This window comes from Syngnathus leptorhynchus, chromosome 20, assembly GCF_054491065.1.
Source record: "Syngnathus leptorhynchus isolate UIUO chromosome 20, UIUO_Slep, whole genome shotgun sequence".
Taxonomy (NCBI): domain Eukaryota; kingdom Metazoa; phylum Chordata; class Actinopteri; order Syngnathiformes; family Syngnathidae; genus Syngnathus; species Syngnathus leptorhynchus.
The window spans coordinates 5,329,074-5,340,361 of NC_141214.1; the positions used below are offsets into that span (position 1 = coordinate 5,329,074).

The following is an 11,288-nucleotide window of genomic DNA, read 5'->3' on the forward strand; positions in this document are numbered from 1 at the left end:
TCCACCCTGGCAATGGCACCAAAGGTCTTCTCCGACCGGCGTTGGCGACTTGTTGCCACATGTGAAATACTTCACGGGCACTCTTTGTCATCACTACGTGGACGGTTCACTTTGAAGACGTCCATCTGTTTCCTTTTTGTCGCTTTTTTATGCCAGCTACACGATAAAGCAAATATGGCGGCCAAATTTCTTACACCGCATGCAAAACAAGTCCGTCTTTGTAAACTCGCATCGCGCGTTAATCGAAAAAGCTGCTCTAATCGCTCCGAAACCGTATTCAGACAAGCAACAAAGACACGTTTGAATTCTAACGGTAATTAGTCGCCAGATATGTTAAGCCTGCAAGTCTGCTCTCAGAAGAATTTACTAGGCTTCGTTATAAAAAAAAAAAAAAATCCTGTATAGTCAGTTAACAGCATGGGAGTAATAATAAAAAAAAAAAAAAAAAAATGTCTCTGCTCGAAGGGGTTAAGAGGGCAGCTGAGATTTACAAGACCCCCCGTCTCCATTTGAAAACATCGGTGGCACCGGCGTTTGCTGCTACAGCTGTTTTTTTGCTGTCACAGCCGTAAAGACAACGGACGACGTGACGGCACAATGCTAGTGAGTGCGTCGCTAAAGGTCATTCGGGGTCACACGTCCAAGTAGCAAAAGGCAAAGTTGTCAGGAAAATGTTGTCACCTTTCGGCTACATGGAGACTCCGCTGTTGCTTTTCGACACTCTGCAGCCACATTAACCCGATTAGCCGTTCTGTCACATTAAGGCCAACACTTAAGTAGACCTCCGCCAAGGCTTCAAGACTAAAGCGTACCCAGCTTAGCTTCTTGCACTTTTTTCAATGAAAATTACATTTTAAAAAAAGGTCACATTTATAATAATAGTAGGCCCCACAGTAATGATAATAAAAAAATAATAAAACTAGAAAATAAAAAGTAACATTCCAAAGATAAACTTTTAAAATAAACTACATGTACACATAGAAAAACAATAGGTTAAGAATTAGTATAAAATGTAAAAATATCAACAAATCACACCAAATATCTAAAATATGACAGAAATGATACACAGGAAAAAAAGATATTTTCATAATTTTCATGAAAAGTCTTCTACTTTTATGACTATAAACTTGTAATTTTCAAAATAAATGAATTAATTCTCCTGTTGAATATTAAATAAATATAGTCGACTTATCTCTTCTGGTTTTCCCAAAATATTTTTTTTTTATTCCACATGAAAAATTCACATTAGTCATATCAAATATCAAACAGGTTTCTTTTTTTTATATATATAATCTTCTATGTATTTACATATAATACACTTGTTTTACTTACACATGTACAAAAAGTTGTTTTGGTAAACAAAAAAAACAACAAAAAAATGAAAAAGGACTTAAACTGTCATCACACTGTTGTGCTTTGTCTTGTCGAATCATCCAAATTGAATGCGGTCGTAGCTTATTGATCAACTTGAAATTTTACTTTTTTTTCTTGGAAGGGGGGGGGGGGGTGATGAGATGAAACTGAATAAACAGAGAAGACCAGCCTCCCTTCACGGTACAAAAACCCACAAGTCAGTGTTTGTTTTCGGCACAAATCCATTTTGTCGCACAACTTCCACCTTTCACACACAACACAACACACACGCTCGCTATATATACAGGAAACCTCCCGATGCAATGTCATAAATTATCTTCACAGAATGTACAAACAAGTTTTTTCCGATGGCAGTGTGTCAGGGTGTGTCATTGTGTGGTTGCCATGACAACAGTCCGTCAATGCTACATTTCAGGGGGAGGGGACGACAACACAAACATCGCTCCGATGCCACTGGAAAGCATTACGATAATAACACACAAATAGAAGACGATAATGGCGGGCGGTTGGGGGGCACAAGACGGAGGAGGCGACCAATCTTTGGCTCCAAGGGCAGTAGGTTCAGTTTCATATTTCATGGCGTTTGTCCCGATTGCTCGTCCCAACGCGAGTCTTTGTCCTCCCGTCTCGCCCTGTGGCCGGCCACAAGGCTGAGCTCAGGCGGTCAGTGGTTTCGTCCCCGCAGACTGTCCCTTCATTGTGGTCCCACAAAAAAAAAAAAAAAAGGCCTGCGAGAGTTTTCTCAGTGCAGCAAAAGCAGTAACGAGATCGGGACGAGCAACGATAAGACTGATCGCGACGTCGCCGCCGTTGCTGCCGAGCTGGTCCGTACGCTTTTCCGAACCTCCGGGAGATTGACCACCGGGTCGTCAGCTGGAAGATAGAAGATAAGCACCATCGTTTTTTGGGGTGTTGATGTTTTATGATCCTTTCTGTTATGGGTTGTTTATCGCCATTAGCAGCCCAATTATTTAGTATTTGTGAGTGGGTGGATCAGCATACCTGCAGGCAATCTATTGGACGGGTTGTGAACCCCGCCCCCGCCTCCTACGGCGTCCCCGGCCGTGCCTCCTTTGGCCACCCTGGCCTCCTGCGAGCCTGAGATCAGAAGAAAACCAAAAAAAAATCAATCATCACACCATCTGAGAAGACCTCCCTTAAGCAATCTCATGATTTCTCACCGTCAGCAGCGACGACGTCCACCCTTAATCGCAGGCACTCTTCTCCGTGGTGGTGTAAAGGTTTGGCTGCCGGAACACACACTGGCGTTAGCATCCAAGCTAATGGCACTTATCCTCTCCTGGCCTTTTAATCCAACCCCGTGCACACAAAGCTTTAGGAGGCCATCTGTGACGAGGCGGAGAGCGCATCGCCTCGCCGTTTATCTAATTACGGCCGCGGTCGAGGCGACAACCCGACTCCGTGCGTGCGGTTACGCTCGGGCGGGCCGAGTATGCCAAGGGAGAACCGATACCCCACTTTCGGGCTTAACGTATCGGCGACGAGGGATTTGGACTGTGCAGATAGCATGCCGCTAAGCTTACAAAAACTGAAGACGTTTTTGAAAAGAAGGTCACTCACAGATATAATAGTAGCTTTCTCCTTGTCGGAACTCCTTCCCGAGGGTGAACGGCGTGAAGCGTTGGAACTTCTCGGAGAACTTCTCGGGCCCGTGCGGCGCAAACGGGTGGCCGCACTCCCAGCGCATTTGGTCGTACGACTGCGGCTTGCACGATTCGTAGTCCTCGCGCTCTACCATGTAGAGCACGTAGCGCTCGGCGTCCAGCTGTGGAACTTCGCCCTGCGGGTAGTGCGGGCAAACAATGTCCAGGTAGTCGTTGAGCCGTACCTCCACCGCGTAGTCGTCCCATAAGAACCTGGAAACAAAAAGGGAGAGGATTGAAATAGCAGCATAAAACATCAACACAACAATCATGAGAGTAGATGCTACTCGTTAGCATGTCAATGGCATTTCCTATGATGTGTTAGCATTATGCTAGAAGACCACATCATTTCTGATGCTACTCGTTTGCATTTCAATAGAGTTTCCTATGACGTGTTAGCATTAAGCTAGAAGACCATATTGTTTCTGATGCTACTCGTTAGCATGTCAATGGCGTTTCCTATGACGTGTTAGCATTAAGCGAGAAGACCATATCGTTTGTTGCGTTCAAGTTTCTGGCAAGGTCCAAAGATCACACGTCTCCCGCCTCATTCAGGAAGGCGAGAGGACGAAGAGTCAGACTGTCTGCCTCTCCTCGACTCCTCCACCCACATTTACGTCGTCATCTCCGTTTCCTGCCTCAAAAGGAGACAAAAGCAGCGGCGTGGACGGCCGATGCGGGTAAGGTAAAACCATTTTTTGGTCAGCCGCCGGAGAATCTGGCAGCTCCCGGCAGAGACATTATGTGTTTATCGCCGTGGATTTGTCACAGAAGGAATTTGGGGCTTCCTCCTTCGCACTGATGGAGAGACTGTTGCTTTCCTCCCACAGCCCGTCATCTGTCAGTGGCGAGGAAGTGGAGCCTCACGTTCTTCCCGGTGAGCCTCATCTATCAACGACCTCAAGCAGTAGCCGCCGCTATTAACACACAATGAAGGCCTCACAGACCTCCCCGCTCTCCCTTGTCGAGCGATGCCTATCGCTTTACCGTCTTCCTACTGTATTGGATCTCCAGGAGGTCTCCCCCCCCCCGCCTCGGGGTGGATGAGTTGGACAGACTTTAAATATTTACACAACACGCACAGGAGAGCAATATCGTTTTCTGTTGCTCTTGCAATGAATACGCGTCGGGCGAGCTCTCAGCGCTGCAGAAGGAGAGATATTTAATCACGTTTTTAGATCTTAAAGGGCATTTGGAGACATGCGGATGGGGCTTGGGGACTCAAAATGAGTCCCTGGGTGATTGGATGAATAGGAGGGGGGGGGGGGGTAGAGAGAACCATATGGAATTGGAATCCAACACAGCAAATCGTTCTTAACAAAATGACTATTTGTAGGTCGTTGTCGCCTCCTGTTTATTGTTGTTCTACTTTTCCCGGCGGAATAGGCCGAGCGCTCGGGCCAGCGTGACACGCTCCAGATGCCTGGACGAACCATCAAAGCGGCTCCTGCGTCTGGTTAGCTTGTGTTTTTTATTTTGTTGCCAGAGGTCTCCCGGGGGCTCCCCCTCGCCGGACCGGCACAGACGCCGTGGCTCCAACTGACGCTCGTGTGTGTGTGTGTGTGTGGGGGGGGGGGGGGGGGGGGCATAGGACTCGTAGTTCCTTCCAGCCGCTTGACTGCGCTCCCTTCACGCCCGATGAGCAGATTAGCCGGCCGGAGACTCGGGCTTGTAGATGATAGGTGTAGCAAACTTAAAACCGGAGGGGGGGGGGGGGGGGGGTAATGATCCTTTTCGCTGGAGGCCCTCGGCCTCGTTGGCACTTATCCGCCGCGCTCTGTTTACTCCATCCGAGCGTTTTGACCGCCGGCGCTTTCAATCCCAGTTGAATCGATAACACCATTGAGCAAACACTCGTCTGCACACTGCCTGACAAGGTTATCACCCCCCCCCCTCCCTTCCTTGCAAACACAAACAACCCCCCCCCCCCCTCCCTCACTATGCGTTCCAACAGTATGGCCTCAATGTGTTGCTTCGAAAGGGGGGGGTGCAATTGAAAGACAAAAAAAAAAGGGTATTAAAGTTGCCCTGGAGGGGGTAATTATGCCCACTTCCCAGCCTCTTTAGGCTGTAGAAAGAAGATGGGGGGGGGGGGGGGGGAATAGGCCAGCAGGGGCGGGGCAGGGCAGGTCAAAGGGCTTAAATTTGGGAATGGCGTTTGAAGTTTCTGTCAGTGGGACTTCTGTGAGTGCTACAGTTTATCAATAGCCACTGTTTTATATGTTGACTCCACACCAAAGGGTGGTGGGGGGGGCAAGTCTATTAATGGCAAATAGGTTTAATTAAGCGACTGCCTTTTGTTCTCCCCCCCCCCCCAACACCTCGCCATTGAGCCACTCGGCATCATCAGCTTAATGAACTGATCTGGCTAGCGCACTTCAAAAGGGGCAGCTTAGCTTTTTGCCAAAGGCTTTAAGCTAGCAAATGTGTTTGCAAAGCCCCCCCCGTGCAATGCCTTTGCTGGATAATAAAGCAAAAGTAATGTCAGGCGTTCAAATGTGTAGCATAAATAGCAAAAAAAATTAGCTATGATTGAATTCTGGTTAGATTTGACTTTTTGCAGACTGCCAGGTGAAAAGAATTCCTGTTTTTTTTTATTTTTCGCGTTCTTCAGGAGAGTTCTAATCTCTCTCTTTAATCTCCATGGCCAGGATTTGGCTTTCTTCACCACCTCTTTTCATCCGTCCGTTAGCCTCTCATCTCGGTACTCTAGCGCTCGGCGGAATGTCGGCCGGATAAGAAAGAAAAAAAAAAAAAAAGGTCAGACAAATGCGGAGTCAGCGGCGGAGGGTTTCAAACAGGCGGGCTCAAAATCCCGCCGGGGGAGTTGGATCGATTCTTATTTTTTATTAATCTGAAGGCCGGCCTCCACACAAACGTGATTGTTTTCCTTGGCGGCCTTTTACAGAAGCCACTAAATGTGATTTAAAAGGTGACTGGCCTACAATGCGGATGAGTGAACCCGGAATGTAGGTGGGGCGGGGGGGTGTGGTGGGGGGGGGTTTGGGGACCACCTAATCGTCTCATCCGAGCTTGGATTACTGGCTGGAGCAGAAGCCAGGCTCAGTCCATTGAGTGGCACCAGACCCTGCTTAATGCCTGGAGAGGGGGAGGTGGGTGTGGGGGGGGGGGGCTTAGAGTGGACCAGTATGGCCCAAAATTGGGTATAGCAAATTGACTAAGGGCACTTTGGGTGATGATGAAAGTAAAAGCCGCTCAAGTAAAGCAAAACTATTATTGTTTTTATTTTTTATGCGAAGTAGAGTGGATTCCCGAAGGCCGTGTTACTGCTCTTCATCAATCACTGCCACTCACTCCCACTCTGTCCCCCTTTCATCATCCCATAAACACACAGGCACCCCCCCCCCTCCCCTCCCAGAAGCGTCAACTCCGACCCCCTCACCCCCCCAAGCCAGCCCGACTCGACCGGTATTCCAAAAATGCAACTTTCTCCTCGCTGTTTGCAAAGACGGACGTACAATGTGAGGTGGGTGTAAGCCGGGTAGTCGCCATGGCAACAAATTCACTTCCTTTTGAAGCTAATATTCTTCCGGACGCTCTTTGTGTGACTTCCTGCGATCAATTTCAATTTGCTTTCTCTGCTTTGTCTGATGGCTTGATCAGTTATTCTACCCGCGACTTGGGCCTAAACGGGCCGACGCAAAGTTTCAGAGACGCCGGGTGAAATAATTGGCCGATTCCACAAGCTCTGTGAAGGCTGAGATGAATTTGCAATACATTGTCCCGGGAGGACATCTGTATCTTATAAAAAGAGCTCACGGTGAAAAAGATCAACGCTGACATCACATTGCTCAGTAAGCAAATCTATCGATTTTGCCCAAATCGATTGGGCGCTATAAAAAAAAAAAATTGCTCAACCATTCATAATATATCAAAACCAACATGTGATTAGACACAATTTCAAAACAGACTTCCATTTTTGCCAGCAGGGGTCGAGAAGCTCCATTCTGAAACAATGTCTGAGATTTACACAACAAAACAAGATCATATCTGTTCTCGCCGTCTGGCTAATTCACGATTAGCGTCGCAATCACACGGCTGTTTACAAGGCGAGCTCCTTCTTCTTGCTCCTTGCTGTGTGGGACCGAGCCAGAAGGGGAAGTCTGGTGCCTAGATAAGGAAGAGACAAGAGGATGGGCAGGGGGGCGGGGCTCGAAGACATTCTGGATCCTCAGATCTAACAGCGAGGGAAGGTTGATTCCAGATGGCCCTCATGGGTTGACAATAGCGTATCCGTCATACAAAAAAAAATTGTCGTCTATGAATCATCGCTAATCTGCGGCAGGGCCTGGGAAACACTTGCTCGATTCCTTTATGAACTGGCACTGAGCAAAAAAAACAAAAAAAAAAAACCGTGTGAGAACAACCATTGTTTACGCCGCAGACAGGATACGTACTTTTCCCGGGAAAAAGTCGCCAACGGAAAGCCCAGGCGGGCACGTAGCAGACTTTGCTACGGCTAAAATGGTAAACAACTTTTGGCCTGATTCAGATCCAGAAAAAAACGACGAGCCCATCGGAGACGATTACATCCGTTTGACAAGCTCCGGCCCAGATTGAATTCATCAAACAGATTGCGGAGGCAGATTAAGCCGAGCGAGGAGGACAATGCGGGCCAAAGATGGTGACGCTCTTAAGAATTTTGAAACTGGGAAGACAAATACAGGTTTTGTCTTTATAGATTTTGGGATCAGAAGCCATCTGTGGTTCTACCTTGGCAAGAGAGTGAAAAGACCACGAAGATTTGCTGAAGGGGGTACTCGAGTGTTTTCTTTCGAGCGCGGTAGAGGACGGAAGTTGAAAAGGGAGAGCAAAGCCTTCCGGGAGGAGGAGGGGGGGTGGGGGGGTCCTTATGACGGCTCACGGCGGGTGCCAAGAAAACGCTAAGAAAATTCCACACCTCTCACAAGGCTTCCCTCCTTTTCCTTCTCTCACACGGAAAGAATCAACTGAAAAGGGGAGAGCTTGTAAGGTTTAGATTTAAAAAAAAAAAAAAAAAGGGTGGGTGGGGGGGTGGGTGGGGGAGACCCTGAGTGGCGGCCCCGCATTCAAGGACCACCGCCACGCCAGAATGACTGACACATTGAGAGAGGCCCGGGCCACTTCATCACACGCCGACCTCTGACCTCCAATCAGTCGCGCCGGTTAGCGTTAGCTTTCTAGCGCACACCGTGAAGACCGCTCCCTAATTTATATGGGAGCCAGGACAAAACAAAGTCCATATTGAGTGCTTAAATGCCAAGTTAATCCCTCACAGAGGGTGAAAACATACCTGGAATAACTCCCGATACGGCAAGAACATGATAACATCAAGCTGGGTTGTGCAGAAATGACTGTATTGGACTGCAAAGTTAGATAAAAAAAAAAAAAAAATAGAAAGAAGCTGAGAACGAGCTGATCATTGCTTCACGCCGAAGGCTCGGAAGGCTTTGCCGTGTTAATGTGTATGAGAACGAGTGAGTCACTCCTTTCTACTTGTACACACACACACATTGGGCCGGCTTTCTTCTGGGAAGCAACTCGTGGCCGCTGACTAAATCGTTCCTGGTCCGAGCTTTGCACGCTCATGCCGTGAAAAGGTCAGGAAGTGCGGAAACTATTCAGGATTTCGCCTGAAAACAAAAGTAGTCATTAAGCCGGCCTCGACCTTGGAAGTCGGCGGCGGCGTCCAAGCGCGCAATTTGTGGCCGGCGAGGCAGCTAGGTCTCTTAAATGAACAAGTGTAGCGTGAGTGTCTGAAATAAGTCTCATGAAAATGATATTTGTTCAATTAGGGTGTGAAAAATACATTTATTTCTATCGCTTGCTAGTTAACAGGCTAATCATAGCTAACCATATCAGCAATAGTATTTGTACGTTGTGCTCAATTTTGGAAAACTATTTTTGTGACGTGATGTCATCTTGTTTGTATGAGTGCACGAGATGCCGTGAAATGAACTTTTATGACGGGGGGGGGGGTCAAGTTTGTGAAACCCCGGGTAGACGTTTGTTTACTCCCCGCAGCTCTAATTGACCTCCATTCTAATTGACCGAGCAGGCCGGACAGTTTGGGCTCCGACCCCCACCACCACCACCCAACCAACCCTGTCATCCATCTCCCTTTCACCCCCACACAGAGAGCATGACCCACCAGGCAGGCCTCGAGTTACCCACTCGCTCTCCGTCGCCCGCCATTATTACTCGCCCCGTCACCTGAAATATGACCGCCTCGGTGTTGACCTGACAGCCACGTAACCCCCCCACTCTTAGCTCCTGATATGAAGGATATTGGTGGAGGGGGGGGGCTGCCAACTGGAGAGGATATTGCAAAAGATATTTCAACATGTTATGAGTTGGATTTGTAACACTGAAAATATGAAGCGCCGCAATGACACACCGGGACATTATTATCACGGGGAACGGCTGTACTTTATAAAAAAACAAAAAAAAAAACGACTGCATACAAGCAGGAAAAAAGTCAACCAAATCCTAACATGTTAATTACAACGACGTAGAAAAACATTGTAAATCCGGCAGCACTCCGTCTCTTAAATCTTAACACCAAAATGACACATAATTACCCCCCCCCCAAAAAAATTCTCATGCTGCATGATTGCTGCATTTCAAGTCACGTGCACGCAAAAATAACCCACTTTTAACACTCAACTCAAACAAAACTGAGCCCAAAACACGTTCTCTAGTAGTGCTCCATTCAATCAATGGAAATCGGTTCGACAATGACAAAGAACTTTCCCATCAACTGCCGCCCTTAATAGACACAAATAATCTTGATATGTGCTTAACGTGTCAACAACAGACACGTCAAGCCATAATTATGCAGAAAGAATAGCAGGTTGCGTGGCGACTGCACAAAAAAGCTCCACTTTGACACCAAATAAATCAAATTGATGCCTTTTTTTTTTTTATCGTGCAAACTGCAGCTCGCATGGCGCACTGCTTTCTCCTCCCCAAACTTGCTTTTCATACACTGGCGCCTTGCTTATCACACATTGTGCAAGGGATTAAAAATGTGCCATAATAATAATAATAACAGGTTCAAAAGGGGGAGGGGGAGTGAAAGTGGAAGGGGGGGGGGGTGAGGAGGAGGCTCCCTACAGCTTTTTGCATTATCATAACAACAGCAGCCAAATTGCTCGCATCACAAATTCATTGCATATGCAAGACGAGAAGAGCTGCAAAAAAAATGGTCATTAAAAAAAAGTTGCAAATTTTAAACTAACGCGTCTAAGTGCAATAAGAGTCAAGTGGACTTACTTTTGGTTTGTGCCGTTCCAGAAGACGCTGTGGCGTTCGGACGAAACCAAGCGGGTGAACACGCACAGAATCGAGCAGACAATCCAAAGCAAATCCATGCTGGAAAACACCGAGGCGTGCACACGCACACACGCCCGCTCCGGGTAAGATTGTGCAGAATGCCAAACTTTTTTTATTCTCGACGGCGATTAAATCACAAATCGACGGGGTTAGAAAAAAAACAACAACCCTAACTTGATAAAAAGATACGCAGAAGCAATGAGGAGAGATTGTGACAGCCACACCGATCCGTAGTAAATGAACGCGGGTGTCGGCGTGGCGGCTGATTTTGTTAAACGCCCACAGCTAAAGGCCACGCCCCCTGCCAGTCAATCGACCAATCAGAAGACGGTCCGATAAGCGCTAGTTCCCGCAGGTTCTTGAGGATAAACTTGACATAAAAGATGGCATCGAAACACTTCCTCCTCATAATTTATGCAATCAATCATTATTTGCGGTGGTAGAGGTGCTACATATATATATGCTGATTGTATGATTTATTTTTGTCCATTTAAGTGAGCTCAGGAAGGAACAGCAATAATGTGCGGTGAAATGTGTGCATCCAGGCATTCAGTGGAAGTGCCTCGTCGTCCACTTGTGTTGATTTAATGTTGGAAAAGGTACATGGAAAAAAGATATTGGAAAAGTGGCTTCAATGGATTGCAGGTGTCAGATGCAATGACTTTTTTTTTTTTTTACAATTTATGCAGGGCACTATCCAACTATCTATTTCCAGTTTTATGTAAGTTGAGAAAAAACTGACAAAGCAGTGCAGCAAATGCAGAAGGACACAAATATATATGCTAATTGCGCACTATTGAATGTCAAGCGGGTCAGCGCAAGTAATGCGTTTGTATTCCGAGGGAAACGCGTTCATCCCTCGCGGGTCCCTGCCGGAGTCCGATTGTTTTCGTTCGCTGAGGTGGGAAGATGAGA

The 11,288-nt window shown here is 47.2% G+C and overlaps 1 protein-coding gene across 1 annotated transcript; it reads right to left on the minus strand.

Moving 5' to 3' along the window:
* Positions 1-1,026: 1,026 nt before the first annotated feature.
* Positions 1,027-10,600, minus strand: efna1a (ephrin-A1a). Its single transcript, XM_085901524.1, has 5 exons — positions 10,314-10,600; positions 2,956-3,251; positions 2,556-2,621; positions 2,377-2,472; positions 1,027-2,247 (listed from the first exon to the last, which is right to left on the minus strand). Exons 1-5 carry the CDS (start codon positions 10,409-10,411, stop codon positions 2,117-2,119), a joined length of 687 nt encoding a protein of 228 aa, XP_085757650.1. The 5' UTR covers positions 10,412-10,600; the 3' UTR covers positions 1,027-2,116.
* Between the last annotated feature and the right edge of the window lie 688 nt (positions 10,601-11,288).